Source organism: Sphaeramia orbicularis, chromosome 12 (assembly GCF_902148855.1).
Source record: "Sphaeramia orbicularis chromosome 12, fSphaOr1.1, whole genome shotgun sequence".
In the NCBI taxonomy this organism is placed as follows: domain Eukaryota; kingdom Metazoa; phylum Chordata; class Actinopteri; order Kurtiformes; family Apogonidae; genus Sphaeramia; species Sphaeramia orbicularis.
In genome coordinates, this window is record NC_043968.1 from 28,016,703 (window position 1) to 28,037,727 (window position 21,025).

At 38.3% G+C, this 21,025-nt stretch overlaps 1 protein-coding gene across 5 annotated transcripts in view; it reads left to right on the forward strand.

Annotated features, from left to right (window-relative positions):
• Positions 1-19,873, forward strand: part of celsr1a (cadherin EGF LAG seven-pass G-type receptor 1a) — a 134,253-nt gene extending 114,380 nt beyond the window's left edge. The window contains exons 21-37 of one of the 5 annotated variants that reach the window (XM_030149358.1): positions 835-1,018; positions 1,125-1,268; positions 1,367-1,550; positions 2,706-2,873; positions 3,010-3,136; positions 3,243-3,443; positions 10,434-10,608; positions 12,035-12,147; positions 12,240-12,319; positions 12,412-12,538; positions 13,200-13,325; positions 13,524-13,660; positions 16,545-16,645; positions 16,753-16,896; positions 17,027-17,296; positions 17,387-17,753; positions 18,093-19,873. In XM_030149358.1, coding sequence (XP_030005218.1) covers positions 835-1,018; positions 1,125-1,268; positions 1,367-1,550; positions 2,706-2,873; positions 3,010-3,136; positions 3,243-3,443; positions 10,434-10,608; positions 12,035-12,147; positions 12,240-12,319; positions 12,412-12,538; positions 13,200-13,325; positions 13,524-13,660; positions 16,545-16,645; positions 16,753-16,896; positions 17,027-17,296; positions 17,387-17,753; positions 18,093-18,117 — 2,673 coding nt within the window. In that variant the 3' untranslated portion in view covers positions 18,118-19,873. The remainder of the gene's footprint in view (positions 1-834; positions 1,019-1,124; positions 1,269-1,366; positions 1,551-2,705; positions 2,874-3,009; positions 3,137-3,242; positions 3,444-10,433; positions 10,609-12,034; positions 12,148-12,239; positions 12,320-12,411; positions 12,539-13,199; positions 13,326-13,523; positions 13,661-16,544; positions 16,646-16,752; positions 16,897-17,026; positions 17,297-17,386; positions 17,754-18,092) is intronic. The other 4 variants (XM_030149357.1, XM_030149360.1, XM_030149359.1 and 1 more) reach the window with 4 other exon arrangements.
• Positions 19,874-21,025: the final 1,152 nt, after the last annotated feature.

Consider the following 21,025-nt stretch of genomic DNA (forward strand, 5'->3'; position numbering starts at 1 on the left):
TTCTGCCTCCGTCCATAATAATATACATTATATAGACTAAATGTCATCTAAAATTAACATTTATTTGCAACATAGTATAGCAAACTATTACATGATCAAAAACAAATTAATTTTAGCAAAAAAACAAAAAAAAAAACACTCTCTGTTTTGAATGTCGGGGGTCACCAGAAATTTGTGATGTTAAAATGGGGTCACGAGCCAAAAAAGGTTGGGAACCACTGACCTACACAGACATTTTACCACCATTTTATTGCCTTTTGGTCATAATTGCTGGTATGTGCTTTCCTTTACCAGTAGGGCTATTGTAGTTTTTTTTTTTTTTTTTTTTAACCATCACTGCTTTGTAATTATTGTTATTATTATTATTATTATTATTATTATTATTATTATGTAAATTAATGGGTAACTGTTACCCCTGGTTACACCACTTTGAATGTACTTTGTTTCTGTTTTTCACACATATTTAGGTTAAATTATGTAAATACTGTTGAATGACTTTATTATAATTTGGTATAGGCCTATTTGTTCATTGTCTTGCTTTGAAGTTTAAAAACTGGAGTGAATACTTGAAAATATGTTAAGTTTTTGATGAGAAAGGGGGGTGGGATTAAATAAGTTTTCTTCCTCCCCCTCCGTTTTGACCATAAATGAATGTGTTTGAAATATTGTACCTGCATATATTCTGTTGATTGTATTTGTATTATCAGATACTGTTGTATGCAGGTCATTTGTGTTGTAAATACTTACTCGCTCAGAATAAAGGAATGAATGAATGACAAATTCACTTTGTGTACTGTACAATGGTATGACTTTACATTGCCTATTTTGTCTTAGAACTTGGTGCGAGCAGGCAGTGCCATCCTGGATCCAGACACTAAGGACCACTGGGAGCAGATCCAGAAGACAGAGGGGGGTACGGCGCATCTTCTCCACAACTTCGAGGAGTACACCAACACACTGGCACAGAACGTCAGGAAAACCTACCTGAAGCCTTTCACCGTCGTCACCGACAACATGAGTAAGAAAAGAAGCTAAAATTATGACAACATAATGGCATACTCTCCACCGTCCTTATCCTTTTCCTTTTTGTCTTTTCCTCCACTTCCTGTTCATCTATCCCACAGTCCTAACAGTGGACTACCTGGATATGTCAGACCCAGAGAGAGCGACATTCCCTCGTTTCCAGGATATCCAGGAGACTTTCCCTAAAGAGCTCAGCTCTTCCGTCCATTTCCCCCAGTTCAACCTCCACACTCAAAGCCACAAAGGTAGGGACGCTGAAAGGATTTCCTTTTTGAGCTGCGTGGACAGATAGAAAACGGTCTTTTGCTTATTTCTCTCTCTGCTCTACTTCTGTTGTGTTCAGCTGAGCCCACTCCTGCTCCTGCAGCCCAGACTGACCCTCCACAAGAGGAAGACCATACGGTATCTGACAGAAGACGGCGCCACCTTGAGCCCCCTCCTCCTCTGCCCGTTGCTGTGGTGATAGTCTACAAGTCACTGGCGAAGCTTCTTCCAGAAAGATACGACCCTGACCGCAGGAGTCTCAGGTACCGACATTTACATTAGTCTCTTTATACTGTATAAATCGACTAAATTTAGGGCTTTGAATCAGAAAACACCATTTTATGTTAACCTATAATCATTTTTTATGAGTGACCAGAGGAGAATGAAATCACCATTTTCCCATGCTTTGCTAAATTAAATGATAACATGCAGCTGAGTCAAATTTATGATCCTTAAAAGCATAGCCTCAAAAATAGAGAATGACGTTTAACAGTGAGAAAGGAATGCACTCTGTGTGAACCCTCACAACTTTAGTGTGCATACCACGGTGTGCATAATCACAGAGCTATATAAACATCTAACGCTAAATCACAGGGCAGTATGTATCTAAATATGACCACATGTCAAAATATTTAACTCTGAATGCCCACATTGGCCTATAAACTTATATCTAGGCAAGTTACCAAAAATGTGTTTCCTAGATAAGAAGGACGTATTGACTTAAAGGAGTGATATTTAGCTTTTTTTTAAAAAATGGAATTATTCATTTTAAAACATTTCCCTGTGGTCTACATAAACTTCTTCAACATCTTCAACACTATTTTTGAGTAATGACACCAGAAAGATTGTTTTGAGCACTGGCCCTTTAAATGCAAATGAGCTACTTCACACCCCACCCCCTCCAGGTTGTTCCATTCTGTTCAACCACTTGTGTTCATTAATACAACCAACAACTGAACATTTTAGGTAATCAGCTACAAGTTTGGACATATTTTCAGTTTTTACTACAACCACTGCTGCTGATAAACAATTATGTCGTACTCTGAGAAATTTTTGTCGGAAGTCTTGACCTAATATGTGCAAATGTCGTGATGTAACAAATTAAGAAGGATATAAAAAGGGTTGTAGAAATCCACTGGATTTTTGCCTGAATAAATATAAATATAGCTTTACAGCACCTGGAGGGTTCAAATTCAAACTTTATGAACTATTAGGGTCCAAATACACAAATAAATGGACCAAAGACTAATACAAGTGGATTTGGAAAAATATGGAAAAAGAAATAGGGAAAAGAAAGGAAATGTGCATAAATATAGTCTATTGTAGATGACAATTTAAAAATATCTGCCTGAGAACAAATGGTTGCAAAGTTAACAAACCTTTATAAAACTTGAACTTGTTTTATTGTGGGTTTTTAGGGTCCCCAACCGCCCAGTGATAAACTCAGCCATAGTCAGTGCAACAGTGCACAGTGAGGGTCCTCCTCTTCCGTCCACCCTGGACCCCCCCATCACCCTGGAGTACACTCTGCTGGAGACGGAGGAGAGGACCAAACCCGTCTGTGTATTTTGGAACCACTCCCTTGCGTGAGTGATGAGTCCTCTACATCCAACACTTTACAGACCTGTGCATAGACACGTTGTAACGTTAAGTAGCTCAGATGCAGATGAACTTCTTTAAACACCTTCTGTATATCACTAACATCTGTTGTGTCATGTTTAGGATTGGTGGAACAGGTGGCTGGTCTTCTAAAGGCTGTGAGCTCCTCAATAGGAACAGCACCCACATCAGCTGCCAGTGTAACCACCTGACCAGCTTTGCTGTGCTGATGGATATCTCCAAGAGAGAGGTAATACCTCTGTCATTTCACCGAAGAAAACACTTAATGCAGCTTGATATTGTCTGTACTTGTCTCCTTGACTTTTCACTCATCGTCCTCTAATCCCTCTCCATAGCACGGCGATGTTCTCCCCCTGAAGATAGTTACCTACGCCACGGTTTCGGTGTCACTGTTCCTCCTCCTCATCACCTTCATCCTTTTGTGCCTCTTGCATCGACTCCGCTCCAACCTCCACGCCATCCACAGAAACCTGGTGGCAGGACTCTTCTTCTCTGAACTTGTCTTCCTGTTGGGCATTAATCAGACCGACAACATAGTGAGTTCTGAATCCTCCTTAACATAATCTGTCGTATTTCATGCATAGTAGCTCTAGTACACTGTAGTTAAGTAGCATCAGCTCTGAGTTCTGTTTTAGAATCAAGTCCCACTGGCCACATAGTGAAGTGTTATATTTAATCAACTGTCACCTCTGTCACATCTGTCTGTGTCAGTCCTTCATACTGAAGTATGAAACCTACCCTAGTGTAAAGACTGGACATGGAAGACAGTAACTTGGGTTTGGCTCTGTCCAAATTGGAAACGCTAATGCCTCTAAAGCTATATTAAGGCAGATTAATATGTTTACATTGTGTAACATGTTTTTGTATTCTTTACACAGCCACAGGGTTTAAACGCTAGCCCATTTCTTAGTCTGATGCAGGCTTATCACCTAGTTTTTATTGTGACATCAAGATAACAGATCTATAATCAATGGTAAAAGTGTTGTGTGAGGGTTCAGTGTAGATGGTGAGTTGTTCCTAGCTATATTATAAAAGCCAAGTGGCCTCTGTGTGCATGCATATGTGTGTCCGGGGATTCACACAAAATCCGTACAGAGCTGACTGCTGCAGTTTGGCATACTTATGTATTTTTGGTTAAGGAAGAGACTAGCGAAAACGGCAAGTTGATAGGACTAATATATTGGGAGATATTAGTAATTTTGGCATACAATAGCCTTATAATCACATTACTATGGCCAGAATGCTTTGGCGGTGACTGCTGGACAAATGTGGTACAGCATGCACAAATACACAACAGCATAAAAACTACTACATCTAGAACCCGTGGATCCCCATGAGTCAACATACTAGCTTGGAAGAATCAGCTTAAAGGAGACTAACTTCAGATGCTATGTCTATACACTCACTTCATTTCCACTACTTACTCACTTCCTGAGTTCTGACTATAGCCAATCAAGAATAACTGTGTAAACAATCAGAATCCAGAAAAGTATGTGAAATACAGAAGCAGATTCAATAATTACTCTCAAAGCTATTCTTAAGACTACATCAACATGTAAACTGTAAATAAAAAATAACCGTTTGAATGCAAATGTGCACATAGGTATTTTTTTTGTTTGTTTGTTTGTTTATTTATTTCCAATTAGCATTAAAACCAAACAACAAAAGGATTATATAAAAGAAAGTCCAACATTTGAAAAGGAGCGGGATAAAGTTTAATTTATAATCTCCCGCCCCCTTATCCCATCCTTCAACCTACCCTGAATTCCTGTCAGATCCCATAAGTAACTCAAAAATCCTACACATATCAGACTGAATTCTGACTATGCACAAAATACAAAATTGCTGTACATATCAAAGATTGCTGTCCATTTTTTTTTTATAAATTAACTACAGTATATACATATTAAATAAACATGCCTTTTAATTTTCACTTTTGGTTGTTATAGCAAACAAGATACAAGTGCTGATTAGTTTCCTGTCATTGTGCGGTGCTCCAGTAGCTGCCTTTGGAACAGTATTACTGCACCACATGAGAGTCAAGAAACAAATAATACATCATTGTTCATCCAACCTGTGCTGCATTATTTGTAATTTTAAAAGCATAGTGGCTCATATAACATTCAATAAGAGCAGAGTTACATCCTGGTCGTTTAGATGAAAGCAGGGTGTAGGCTACAGTAGTGGGTACTTTTCTGATGCTAATGCAGTGGTGGAATATGGTGCAGTATAAAGTGCTCTGTGGTGTTTACTGTATTAAAAACCGCCAGGCATGCAACAGTATTTATCAAGCCTGCAGGCACTGATCTAATGCTGCGTTGACAGGGGCTTTACCGGGTTTAACGGGCCAAGGCCTACCTGAGAGTCTGTCTTTATTTGACAGATTATGTGTTTTGATGCTGTGGTGATGACTGCTTAATTAAAAGTGGTTAAAGGTATAGACTGCAATGGTATAGAGACTGAAATCAGTTTAACCCATAAAGACCCAGAGCTGCTTTTGTGGCAGTTCCCAAATGAATTTTTCCTCTATTTTTAACCTTTCTTGCCTCATTTATCACCATTTACTCTAATATTATACTCTGTATTTTACATTTATAAGTGAAAATTAGGTATTTTCCTATATTTAATGTACTGATTATGTAAATGTTCATTAAAGCTCAGATTAAAGTTGACAGTTACTATATCCAAAACAGAGAAAACTGAAGAAAAGTATTATTTTTTCCTTCAAAATCTATTATTAACTGAACATGAAATAAGTGTTTCCATCCACTGTCATTGATCCAACTCCATGGGTTTTACTGGTGAATCAATGTTGACTGATGTTGAATGATGACAGTGTTTCCATGGTAACTACGGAGCCTCTGAATGTCCAAATGGGTCATATCTGATGACCATGAAAAGATGACAAACTGCATTTTACACAAATTATTTACATGGATTGATAGGATTAATGTATCAACAGGTATTGACCATTTTATATAAGTGAATGATTTTGGTCACCAGTGGCTGTTTGGGTCTTTATGGGTTAAAATACTGTAAATTTAGACTGTTAAACTATAGAATAACCTTAAATAGGTTATATAGCCTTTATTTTTATTTTATTTTTTGGTTAATATTCTCTGGAGTTGGTCACAGGCCATGTCCACCCTCATAAATACAGTACGATCAAACGATGTAGAAGTTCTTTGATGTCTGCTGACACGGATATTTAGACACACACGTACATACCCCATCCTGGCCCAGTAGTGGAGACATGCTGTGACTGGTACCTGTCTCCAGAAGCAGGCCTCGGGGCGGTAGACCCTGGCAAAGGTTTCCCAAAACAGCCTCTTAGTTTTCACTTGATATTTCTCTTGCATGTCTGTGGTACGGAAAACATCATTAATCTGTTAATTGACGGATAAATCTGGCTTTTAGAAGGAGTAAAGTTGATACTATGTGGGTCTTTAAGGGGCTGCATAAGGACAGATTTTTTTTTTGTAGTCAACTGATGTTATTAATTTTCACTGGAAGAACAAACAAATTCAACATTGCACGACACAACGTGTACGCTACACCTACATTACACACAGAACATACCCCTCTGACCCCCCTCCCTTCTCACCCTTATTCCCCTCCTTGTGGGACACACAGTCTGGTATTGAGCGTCTGACAAATAAAGTAAAAATCAAAATAACTGAATAAACAGAGTATTAATCAGGATTACAAACTAGACATATAAAGTTACCATAGATGAGTCTCAAAAGTCATGGCAACAGTGTCTTAACATCTTCTGCAGCTTTTTTTTCACATCTCCAATATTCTAAGCTTAGCATTATTATTAATACGGGCTGATGACCACTCCAGATAGATCACCTCGAGAAGAGCTTGAAGCCAATGTTTTATTGATAACTGGTGGTGTAAGGACAGATTTTAACTGTTGATAAATATCCAGTTTGTTAGCATCTTAACCCTTAATGATCTGACCTTCTGTGGTGACTTCGAAATTATTTTTTTCTACATTTAACTTTAAAGTGAGTTATCGCCATATATTATAACATTGTCCTCTATATTTTGTATTTTTCAGAGAAAAATCTGGTATTTTCCTCTGTCTTCCTATTTACTGATCATGTAGACGTTCATAAAAACTTAGAGTGAATTCAATGGTTGTTGCCCATAAAGTTGGAATAAAATATTTTTACCTCTTCTTATGAAATGCTTGTGACAATGTCATTTATTATTCATAGATAAAGTGTAACTGGGACCCAGTATGTAATAATTGGACCTGGTCAAAGGTGGTTACTGATGTGTAGAAATAGGAATAAGAAGAGAAATGTGAGAAATTACTTCAAGTTTGTGGGCAACACTGTGTACCAAAACAGAGAAAACTGAAGAAATGTGACTTTTTCAGCAAAACCCATCATTAACTGAATATAAAAACAAGTATCTACAACTGCTGCCAGTTGTCAAACTACATGGTTTTATTGGTGAATCAATGTTGCAGAACATGACTATATTTCCATGTTCAGTATGGAGTCTCTGAACATCTAAATAAGACACATCTAATGCCGCTGAAACGATGAAAAACTACATTTCACCTGAAGTATTTGAACGTATTGATAGAATCAGTGGTTCAAAAGTCATTTAACATTTTAGATCAGCAGATGCTTTTGGGGGTCAGTACCTGTTGAGGTCTTTTAGGGTTAAATTTATACGAGATTTAGGACTTAATTTTGAGCATGTTGATTATTTGTCAGGGTTGTCGCCTTCAAAAGTCTATATTCTTCAAATGAATGCGTAAGTTCTGACTAGTCTGACTAAACCAGGTGTCTACAGACTGAAGATAAGAGCATTAGGGCATCACCTTTAACACTGTGGGGCATACTAACTACCAATCTCCAACACTCAACCAGATGGAAATTTTGGCTCTGACTATAACTTGGGAATGTACCGAATCAGTAAAGTCAAGTTAAGTCAAGTCATTTCAGCTTTAGTTTTGAAGCTGCGTATCACATGCAAGTATTGCATTGCTCTGTAGCCAATTAAAAACCCCTGAGTGCAAAAAAAAAAAAAAAATGAAATCCATCACTAACTGTTGGGTGGTGAATAGAAATGTTTGTCTCGTTGCATTTTTTTCGTCTGCTCCAGCTATAAATATGAGCAGGCAGCTCAGACACATAAACCAGGATATAAACATGGGGCATGTTCATCTACATGCACTTCCATTTGTTGAGTATTGTCTTCTGTAGAAATGCTGTGACTCACAGTGTTTTGACTGGCATGGAGAGGCTGACTAAACAATCACTGTTATCTGCTCTCGTATGAATTTCACTTGAGTGTCAGAGCCAAGCTCAAGAGAAGAAAAGTTTAATCTGTCTTCAGGTTCTTGTGCTGATTTCTTTCTTTCTTTTTTTTTTTTATTAGTCAGAATTTATAGATGTGTGCGGCGTGTGCACATATCTACAGTGTACTGTTTAGGCACGTGCATGTGTAGGTGTGTGTCAGAATAGTGGAATGCTGTCAGCGTGTGCCCAAGGCCATATGCAGGATGATTTATAACCCTGTCAAGGTAGTTGCTCTCCTCTCCTCTCTGATCTCCTCACCTAAAACACAACATCACTAAAGTATAGTATCTCAGCTGCTGGGACATTCCCTGACACACTGCATTCCACAGACATGGAAAAATGGAGGGAAGGAAACAAAGGCACGAGGGATGGGTGGAATTATTAATGCATTCAGTATGCTATACAGTATGTTATTCACAAACATCATCTATCATCTATAATTAAAACTATAAAAACACTTGTTGTTTCAGTCCAATTATACACTATATCAGGGATGTCAAATTCATTTTAGTTCAGGGGCCACATACAGCCTAATATGATATAAAGTGGGCCGGACCAATAAAATAATATATATAATAGGATATGAACTGATAAATTATGTCAACGCCAAAGTTTTTCTTATGTTTTTGAGTGAAAAAAAGTACAATTCTGCAATGAAAATGTTGACATCTACGAACTGTACCTGAATATAACATGAACAAATATGAACAACGTGAAAATTCTTAAGAAAAATAAGTGCAATTTTAACAATATTACGCCTTAGTTTGTCATTTATACATATGCGTCACAACTTAAAGATCACAGTGGATCTACAAATCGATCAATCAATCATTCAAAGTTTATTCATATAGCGCTTCACAACAAAATAACGAAGACCAAAGTGCTTTGCATCTTAAAGCATGATTAAATTATAAGATAGCACAGTTTAGTCAAATACCATAAATATGCAGAAAACAATAAGACACAACATGCAGTGATAAAAAAAGACCACAGATTAAAGCCTAATAGTGTCAAATACACAAAACATTTAGTAAATTTCAGAATGTTTTTAAAATTCCACTTTCCTCTCAAGACATTTCAGGTTGTTCATACTTGTTCAGGTTTTTCACATTTTTTGTTAAAGTCTGTAAACATCAACATTTTTGTGTCATTTTACTTTGTTTTTACACTAAAACAAAGAAAAAAAATTGCGGTTTTCAATATGTATAGTTTATTATTATAGTATTTTACTCTTCTGCTCCACTTTAGATTGAATTGACCTAAAATGATTTTAACATCCTTAATTGTTAATATCTTCTGTGTAATTTTTGCATTTCACAAACTCATCCCACGGGCCAGATTGGAGCCTTTGGTGGGCCAGATTTGGCCCACCTGTGCACTATATGGATAAAAATATTAACACACATTACACCTACAGCTTGTAAGACTTTGCATTTCTGTTTATATGAAATATCATATTATGATTAAAATGTTCATATCGGTTGTTGTCAATAGTTACAAATATAAAATTAATATTTATTTAAAGTTTAAAGGCTGATTTTTCTTTCCCAGTGAGAGTTGAAGAAACCAGACTGTAATTGATGGTTAAAAATGATTATTTATGGTCAGAATGTGACAAATATTTCAGAAATGGATGTAGAACATTCAAAACAATTATAATGCTGAAAAATTTTAGAAGTAAAAAAAAAAAAACTCTTAAGAATTTTGTTCCAGACTATGATGCTACAGATGTGAAATAAGAACTTTATTAAAATTGTCTTCATCATCGTTTTCTTCTGAACCTGCTTTATCCTCACTAGGGTCACATTTATCACAATATGAAAGTTATATCATGACAGTTGTTATTGTTTTATAGCTCAGTGATCTGTTCACACTCAAACACCTGAATTTAATGTGTCCTAATGCTTTTATTCATATAGTGTATTTAGTTTGAAGTGACATAAAGCACAAAAAGCAAGTAATTTACGTATTTTAAAGGCCAAATAAAGTGAATATTTGCCTTTTGTCTGCCAAATGACCAAACATTTTGGCTACTACAGGCTTGTAAAATTAGGATGGAGTGGAAAAAGTGTGAAATTCAACAAAGCTTCTTTTCTGTTTGCTTATCTAAAATCCTTCAAAATGCAGACATATAGTACTTAGAGGACTCTTCCTCTTTGTTTTTCTTCCCTCTTATCTCATCATCCTCTTATCTCCCTCCAGTTCGTGTGCACAGTGATAGCCATCCTCCTCCACTACTTCTACATGTGCACCTTTGCCTGGATGTTCGTGGAGGGGCTGCATATCTACCGCATGCTGACCGAGCTGAGGAACATCAACCACGGCCACATGAGGTTTTACTACGCCATCGGCTGGGGCATACCTGCGATTATCACTGGTGAGACGTGCAGTCATTCACACAGCGGAGCTCAGACGCAGAGCAGTGGCAGATTGTCAGGCTGCATTCGTGCTGCGACTTGTCTTGTCTGAAGTGGCTGTGATCCTCGTGGGAAACTTATTGAACTACAGACAGAGGGGCAAAGACAGACATAATGACAGGAAAACAAAAATGCAGCCTTTATTTGCAAGTCCACAGTGTGTCAAAATAAGACCAAAACATCTGATTACAGTCCAAATATAACACTCATTCATATGTGGGGTTGTATTTTCCGGGAAGGCTTGTCTTGGCAAGGCTATAACTCATAAATGATTTGTTCTTGGTTTACTTGTTTTCATAACCCATTTTATTGTCTCTTTTGAACTCCGACTTCAACATGTGTTATCTCTAGTTAGTACAACCTTTTCAAGACTGTCACTCACTTCATATTGACTTTGAAACTCCACTGATTTACTTTAACATGAACGCAGTGTATTAAAGGCTTTGTGATGTACTGACATGTTTAGGTAGCACAGTGTCTAATGCCAGGAAGACTTCATTGAATTTTAGAGAAAAGAGATCCAGAAAAGATGAAGGGGTGCTTCTATGAAACTGGGTTTATTTTGGTATCTGGGACTTTTAAAGCTTTTTTAGACCCAATAATGAAAGAGAAATTTCGACGTATTTCCCCCCAGGATGTACCTAATGATGACCTCAGAAAAATGCAAAAAAAAAAAATTATACTCTTGCTCTGAGCCATCCCAAAATAAATGAATTTATAATAAAATATTGGGGCCAAAAATAGGATTAACATTGGGACAGGAAAAACTACCTAGGTGTCAATGGATTTGATCTGGGCCACATGGCTGTAAGTGGTCTTATATAGACTATAAATAAAGACACTGTGTTAAATGTGTTGATCCTAGTGGTTTTTCTAATCCAGACATGTGGGTTTTTCATGAATCTCAGTCTCATTCCAGGTTTTGTGTGTAACCCATTGTGTCCACTGGTGTTACATTCAGAACCTGCCCATTTAAACACAAATAAATTGTGAGTGGTTTTGCAACAGTGGCCATTTTTGTGAAACACTCTGCCTTGCATAATGAGTTTGATTCCCAAAATGTACCTGTGAGAGAATAAAAAATAATTCCAAAAAATAGTAGCGTGTAATTTTCGTGTCCTTTTGGCCATGTTACATGCAGATTTTTGTATAAAAGTAATATAAAAATGTGAAAAAATAGTTTCTCTTTTATCTCAGTAAATATTTAGTTTTAAAATAGACCCATAGTGCTTCCAAACTTGCTTCATAACAATTGTCTACATCTGGTTAGAATTTTTAACCCCCATGTCCTGTTTTTAGGGACCAGTTTCATAGAAACACCTAAAGATAATTTTAATCAAACTACTAAAAATTGTAACGGTCTTTGTTTATATTTTATTCTTGTAGGTCTTGCGGTTGGTCTTGACCCTCAGGGTTATGGGAATCCATATTTCTGTTGGCTGTCTGTCCATGACACACTCATCTGGAGCTTTGCAGGACCCATCTTTGTGGTTGTACTGGTATGTGACTGACCTCACTATTGACTAACTATCATTACTAAATATTACACTGACATAAATACCCATCACCCTCCATTTTCTTTTCTCTTAAGGTGAACATAGTCATCTTTATTCTGGCTGCGAAGGCTTCCTGTGGTCGCAGGCAGAAGGCTATGGAGAAATCTGGAGCTATGTATGTTTTCCAGTCATGTCTCATGTCATTTATACTGTTATTTAGGAGTGACATGGAATTCAGTGGCTCTAACTGTATGTGTTTTTCTTCAGTCCTGCTCTGCGTATAGCCTTTCTCCTACTACTACTCATCAGTGCTACTTGGATGCTGGGCCTAATGGCGGTCAACAGTGATGTAATGACTTTCCACTACCTGTTTGCTGGTTTCAGCTGTCTGCAGGTAACAGTTTATATTTAACCTCAGTGGCCACTACAAAAGAGCCACCTTTTCACCCCACCCCCCGAAGGGGAGGCAAGGGGTATTGTTTTTGGTTTGATTTGTTTGTTTGTCTAATTACATTTTGAGAAAAGAAGGTCAAAGTTAACATTTTTTATGAATTTTAAAATCCCCCCCCCCCCCAATTTACTTCTAATGGGCAAAAATTCAAATGTCTGTATCAGCAAAACTATTGGTTAAATTCAAACCAAGTTGGGTTTATAGATTGTCAGTGACCCAGAATAGATGTGGTTACATTTTTGGAAAAGTCAGTCAGAGTTAAAATTTTTAATGAATTTTTAAAATCTTTTTTCTTCTCCCATTTACTTATAATGGGCGACATTTCAAATGTCTATAAAAACATCAATTTTGTTTCAGCTTACTTCAAACTTGCCACATATACAGAGGCAACTGAGATGCTGACATCAGCACATGCATAGACATGATGACATCAGCTGGATCAATGCCAAAATAAGCTACAATATGTGTGAGGGGCGGGGTTTGTTGTGCCTGGAACCACTTGTTTACCCTTTTCACTATTTTGAACAAGATACTGACTGCTCGAGACAGATTTAAAGGTTTTTCCTGTTGATAATACACACTCCCTGTCTTGGTTTTTTCACAGGGGGTCTTCATCTTCTTCTGCCATGTAATCTTCAACAAAGAGGTGAGGAAAAACCTCAAGAACGTCTTCACAGGAAAGAAGAGTGTACCAGATGAGTCCAGCACCACAAGAGCGTCTTTGCTCACTGTGAGTAAACAGATTCTAATTTCCACATTATTTCACCAGATTGCGTCACATTTTGTCTGTTTATGTGCTTATGTTACTTATGGTTCTTAAGTTTTTCTTATATTTATCCTATAGTCTCTGTAAAGACATGAAACAAAGTCATATTTCTCACATATCTTTCACTTCTCTCCTTCTGTGTTTTCATCTCTCCATCCTTAGCGCTCTCTCAATTGTAACAACACGTATGCAGAAGACGGACCCCTGTACCGCTCAGGCGTTGGCGAGTCCACCGTCTCCCTGGAAAGCACGCTCAGGTCAGCCAAGAGCCGCAGCAGCTACCTGGCTTATGCACTCAGGTACAACACAAGCACTGACTGCATGGCTGCTTCTGTATAACATGATGGTGATGATGATGGTGACAAATGCGTGTGTGTGTGTTTTCTGCACTTTCTTATGATTTTGCACATGTTTTTATCCCCTTCCTTGCATGTGTACTGGTGCATCAAATGACTCACATACTAACACATGTTAAACTCCATATACACACACATACACACACACACACACACACACACACACACACAAGCCCGGTCACCCTGCCCTTTTTACCCTTTTGTATCAAGCTAGTAGCTGAGTTTCTCCAAATGTGATGGTCATTTCTTTTCTACCACACATGTATGCTGCCCCACAATGGCTGCCTGACATCTGCTTGCATGAACCACGCTGCGATTTGCCAGTGCATGGCGCAGGGTTGTTGCAAAATCACACACGTTACATGAAGAAAGGCAGCTCCCAACTCTTCATGAATGCAAAGGAACACAATACGTAGCAATGTCATTGTCCATTCCTACTCTTTTGCTGTTGTCATATGTGTTCTGTTTTTAAACTGTTAAGATTTTCATGTAAAACTTCACTTATAAAGTATTTTATGATGTGGTGTTACATTACTATATAATGTATACAAAAATGTTAAATAGTACTAGAGGTAATGAGGTAATTTAATGAAGTCATAACTTTGAGGATACAGTGTGGCTGCTGCTTCAGTTTGTTTAACCAAATGTAATATTGATGTGATATACTTAAGCTTCAGAACACTGGAAGCACAAAATGCACAACACAGATTAGTACTGTGATTATTTGGTACTCCTGCAGCCATTTTGTCTGGCTCATTAGTACAAGATGAAAACTGTTGGACACTTTCAGGAGAAAACTACCCAGCCTCCAAAATGGCCACATTGTCAAAATATTCTCTAAAACATGTTTTACAAAAATTGGACTGTTTGGAGGATCTGTTTTAGTAAAGAGGATACACATGGCAGTCTCTTAGAGGTTATATGCAGGGTGTCCCAAAAAAAATGACATCATTTGAGATGTCCATATCAGAGTGACTACATGGTCAGGAGAAATGATACTTAATAGGATTTATTTTGGACATAGAATGTTTTATTCTACAAATTTCAAACAAAACATTCTGGGGGGACGGTAATTTTATCATGTTCTAAAGTTATTACAGATGTTCAATGTGTGCGATGCTTGTGATACGGCACACATCAATTTGGTCGTGGAGTCCTTTTGAGCCTTCCTCTTGAAACTTCTTATGCCATGTCTAAATCTGCTTTCCTATTGGCATTTGTTTATGAAATGTTCTAACAAATTCACGTCGTGCATTCACATTTGACTGAATTTGAGTGTATTTTAGTACACAGAACACCTTTTCTGTTGCAGTAAACGGCATGTTTATTCCTGCAAGCAGAACAATACAAATGATTACACTTTTTTAAGCAGAAAGAGCAAACAAATTTTAAACAAATTATTAGGTGATGAAATCATGTCAAATTTTATGGAACACCCTGAATAAATAAATAAATAAATAAATAAATAAATAAATAAATAGAAATAATCAGGAAATTCAAGGTTTTTTTATTTTACTCCTAAGTGGTTCAGTGAACATATTACCTCAAATCCTGTATGTCTACCTGGTATATACAACATGCATTTTGTAACTTCTAGCTTTTGTAAACACCATGTGAGTTTCTTAGCAATAGTTTTATAGGAAATGCAAAACAAAAGTAAAATACTGGGCTTGAGTTTCACAGGAAATGTTACTAATCACATGTCAAATGTTTCGCATGCTTTTCTAGATTTATTTACTTTTCCAGTATCACATTTGTTTGCAGATTTTTTTATAACAATAATTGACTGCAGACAGATGTTGAAGGTTGCTTCTTGAATGATTAACACTTAATTGCCCACGTCATATTTTTGGTCAAATTTACTCTCCTAACACTGCTGCTTCATTTTGCATCACTGGCTAAGCTAACGATGTTAACACAGTGATAAAAGCTTTAGAATAGAACACCTGAGCAACAAGTGCTATCACTATCTGGATTTTATCTCCGACTAATCTTATCTGCACTTGTACAGCTGTGCATTTGACAGCATCACGGGCATGTTTTCAGTGGAGAATGGAGTGGTGTTACATATACCTGGTGTTTTAAAGAGTAATCAAGGATAGGTCTGACTGTACGCTTCAGCTCATAAACCTGTCATCCTGGTAACATGAGCTGACATCAGGGTCAATGAGAGCAAAAATGCCAGAGGGGAGCAGCGTGGCGTGATGCCTGTACAAGACACGAAGGGAAAAGGAGAGAGACGGGAGCAGAAGGGGGTGAAATAGACGAGGACGAGTGGAGATGGATAGAGAAGGACAGGAGAATGGACTGTACCTTTTGACGTGTTTTTCAGACACACATACACATGCCTCTTCCTTGCAGCTGTTGGCATGCACTCAGCTGCTTCCAGAAGTTTCTCGTAGATCAACCATCGCATAAGTCAGTCTATAGTGGGTTTTTTTTGCCTCCAGTCAATGTCTCGATCCAACCTGGAATAAACGCCTACAGGTAGAATGAGAGAAGAGGAAGTCAAAGAGAAGATTGAGCAACAGGTCTTGAATTACCATGCATTTATTCATTTTTGAAACATGTTTTATTCTGTTTTATCACTTTAACCTGAAGCGGGTGCACCTGAATGCCTTTGCCTTATTTTTTTGTCATAGTTAAGGGAAGTTGCAAAGGAAAATTCTCTCTCCTCTCTCAAACCTCAAGTTTGGACTTGAATTTATTTTAGATGACATTCTCTGCTTCTCTGCTTTTCTCATTCCTCTCTCTCTTTTCTGCTCTCTATATTTCCTACTTTTCCTTTCTTTTCTCTCCTTTTTTTATCTGGCCTTATTTTATTTAGGGAAGAATCCGGTCAGAAGCCCAGTGTCTCTTCAGGAACAGCTAAAGGACACACTGATTTGGATGGCCCTCTTTTCCACAGAAATGGCACAAAGGGAGATGGTGAGTGTAGGATTTTTTAAAGAGTTAACAAACCTTACACAAGTTATTAATTATGGAGCCTGACCTCTCTGTATGTATCTGTACTCTTCTCTCTTTGTCCAAATCAGACTCTGACTCAGACAGTGAGCTGTCAGTTGATGAAAACAGCTCTTCCTACGCCTCCTCCCACTCCTCTGACAGCGAGGACGACGACATTGACGTCAAGCCAAAGTGGAACAACGAGAGGCAGCCTGCACACAGCACACCTAAAAGTACGTATAATCCCAGATTTATTGAGGAGACGACTGGGGGTTTAGTTCCAAATGAAATCCATCCAGATAATAGAAAAAGATTGGTCTCATTAAAACTAATGTAAGTGTGTTTTTTTTTTCCCTGCGGCAGTGGATTCAATGTCCAATCATGTGAAACCTTATTGGCCAACAGAGGCCACCACTGCCAGTGACAGCGAGGATCCAGGCGGGGCTGAGCGGCTGAGGGTGGAAACCAAGGTGAACGTAGAGCTGCATCCAGAACACAAGCTCAATCACACTGGTGAAAAAGACAGGGATACGCTCCCACAGCGAGACAAAGAGACACCCAGTAATGCGAAAGACACAGCCCCCCCCAGTCTACCTAACAGCAACAGCAACCACCAGCCAGAACAGAGAAAGGGTAAGAGAATATCAACATGAAGAAATGAGCTGAGTTCTGTACGAATCTTATCTGAGCTGCTCTTCAGTTAACTGTAAATATGTGCTTCAGGTATCCTAAAGAATAAAATAAGCTACCCGCCCCCGCTTACCGACAAGAACATGAAGAACCGTCTGAGGGAGAAGCTGAGCGACTACAACTCCCCCACCATCACCTCCCCTCCCCCCAACAACAATAATGCCTCCTCGCCTCTTTCCTCCGTCAACATCATGACCCCTACATCCCGGACATCCTCGCTGACGTCTGATGGAGGTCGCCCTGGAAACCACGACAACAGCTCCCTCATCAAGCCGCCCATCGCCCCGCGGCCGCAGATTCCCGTCGTACCGCCACCTGCCATTTACCGGGAGACCAATGGGGGAGTGGCCATGCACTTGAAGTCAGGGACGGTCAACGGAGGCAACGAGTCTGACTCAGAGTATGTAGTCCTCTAGAGAGCACTGGCATGTAACATTAACCTTAAATAGGAATAAATGCTGAATCACTTTGAAGATGATTCAGAATTTTATGCAACTTTTTAACCGTGTGACTAAACAACATCAATTGGTTGATGATAATGTCAACTAATGCCACTGTGCATGAATCATAGTTAAATTTAGCATGTATAACTGTGATCATCCAGCTCAAACACTGCATGATGACATCCTGCATCCCTGCATTCGTTTTTACCTTGCATGTCACTCTTTTCCCCTCTTTCTTTTTGCAACCCTCTCTTTTTCCCTGCACCCCCCCCCCCTCTTCTTTCTACCATTAACAGTGGCAGTAATGAAACTTCGATCTGACCTGTTAGGAAAACGCAGACCAGCTTGCCGTTGTGAGAAGAGGAACCTGCCAGAGGACTAGAGACAAGAGGAGAGGACTGAAATATAAGAAAACTGAAGATGGACGGGTGCTGAAGATTGGGTTAAAACAGAGAACCTTTTTCTCCAAGCCTGATCTATCCATCCATCCCTCCTCTGTTGCAAGCAGTATTAAATGCAGACCTTAAAACTGCATGAGACAAGAAAATGAGAAGAAAAGTGAAAATGTGTGAAATAATAAAGGGAATGCTGTGTTGGACTGCACTATGAGAGGGTGCAATGGAGCCATGTGTGCCAAAACCGCTAATAGAAATGGGGACAGAGAGTCAGAAGATGAAGAATTTCTCCAGAATGCAGTGCAAGCCCTAAAATGGTGCTCCTCAGTGGGGGATATGAGGGATCTGTGAGGGGTCCCCATCATTGTCCAAAGCTGGAGAACATTTACGGACACTTTTTCCTCATGGAGAATATTTATAACCACTGTCCATGAACCCAGGCTCAAATACATTCTGGTACACTCCGACTTGTAGTCCATGATTTCAAGAACTACAAGTCCCTTGAAGCACTGGGGAGTTTATGTTGGAAAACTTTTCCTGGATGTTATAAACGCTGCATGTGACCATAACACAACCTCTCCTCACTGACTTTGGGACATAAACAGCTTGTCAATATCTGACAGTGCTTTGTCACACCAAGTGCTCTTTTTCTTTTTTATTAACTCAGAGAAAGGCTTCTACAGCCTCTCAGTGCAGTGCATTTAGAGTGTAATTAACATGTAGATATTGTTAAAGGTGAAGAAGATATGATCTATTTTGTATTTCAGCTGTAGTGAGGACAAAACAGAACTGATTCAGAACTAAAAGCATTTACCTGTTGTTGTTGGGGCAGTTTTCCAGTAGGGAAAAATCTCGTTGTGCTGGTTTAATGGACTGAGATCAGTTCCACTGACGTGTGCCTTCATCTTGGATCTTCATCTGGATTGAGGCCTTACACATTCACTCACACACAAAGTGTATTAGCCTAAAGCAGACTTTCAGGTGATATTTTCTGGGAGCTCTACGCACATGTAATGTGTGTCCAAGATTGTTGTGTTTGAGTGACACAGAATGTAAGTCCATGAACACAGTGGGCCGAAAACAACCTTAATAATAAGGAACAGAGAGGAATTCCCCCTCTGTTAAAAACACAGTATGTCTGAGCACTATGAATCTGAAGCCTTTTCCAGTGTCCAACCTGCCTGTTGGTCCAGTACATCACACTTCTGGTTACCAAAGTTATGAAATATGCTCATGAGAGTTGGAGTCAGTTTACTTTTAACTGAGTTTTATATCAAAATCAGATCTTGATCACTTAAAAATGCATGTGTGAGTTTCTATTGCACTCACAAATGGCTTAATCATCCACAGCGGTTGAATATGAACTCCTCTGTATAATACGAAGTCTTCCGCCACTGCAAATAAAACTCAGTTAAATGTTTAAATGCTCCCAACTCCAGTGCATTTTGCAGCTAGTGTAAGCAAACCCTCTCAATGCCTTTGTACCATCCATACTGTTCGATCCCAGTGTTTTGCCTTCATGTAATCAATGCTGTTGATAAATGTCCTTTTTTTTTTACTGATCCAAGACACTGGAAATGTTTTGTAACATATTGTATATTTATTTTTTATGGTTTTAAGACACTGGAAAGAAAAAAATAATTGTGACTGTAAAATTAAAAGTGACATGATGAATTTTTAAACATCTTGTTTTTGTGTGTGTCTGTTGGTTGGAAGCCAGACAGGTAGGGGTTAACTTCATCCAAAGGAGTGTTATGAAACATCAATCTTATTAATAACATAAGTAGATATTAGAGTTTAAACTGGAACAGATGAACATTTTTAGGTGAAGTGTGAAAGCTTAACCGGTCTTATAGTGTTTATTTTATTTGATAATCTATAATAAACAGTATTACCTAATGTGTTAAATGATGCCCAATGAATTACATTAAGATAATTATGAAACTGGATGTAAAACCCATTGTTCTTCTCAAAATGCTACATTTTGATTGGACAGACTCCAGTGTGTTTCCTGAGGGGATACAGATCATCTCCAGTACCGGTGTATTTTGTTTCTTTACATAGAATTTGGACAATGTTATGATCGTCATAAATGGAATTCAATACTGTATGTTTTAAAAGATAAAGTAGGAAGGATTTTAGAGCAGAAAAAAAAATCTTGGATAAGAAGAGATGGGGAGACAGATAAATAGACTAAAAGCTGAACCACATCCAAAAAAAGACTTCTTTCAAAGAGGAGTGTAATCTAAAGGGCTGAAAATGGTATGTAAACCTTGTCCATACAAGGTTTTGTACTCAGATCCTGTCTAGTGCCCCCTGACAGCTGATGGTCAGTTACAATCTGTACTAGGCAGCTTATATATGAATGTCAGAGACTGCTTTACTGCGTCACTGAGCCTAAAGTCTGTGTCACTGTAATTGTTGAAGTGACAATGGTTACTGGTAGTTTTCATAAGTCACTTTATAAACTCTGTTGAGGAATTCACATATTCAAACAGAGATTTCTATCTACTATAGTTTTCTATTATTTGAGATGTTACAACCTCTTCTTACTTTTTATTTTCAAACAGAATTCTGAACAGCTAGAGAACTCTGACAAGACAGGCCAAAATAAACACGCAGTTATTGACTCTTATCACTGTTAACCATGTGTCATGTCACTAGATGTTTGGTGATGGATCATTTTCAGAATAGTGTACATTAGACAGTCTCCATTGGCCTGTTTCCTTTGCAACGTATGATTAACATGACACAAACAGAAGCATCTCACTGTGATGATAAAACAAGTTACAAAGTCATTAATTAAACAAGTGGTTCCAGGCACAAAAAACCCC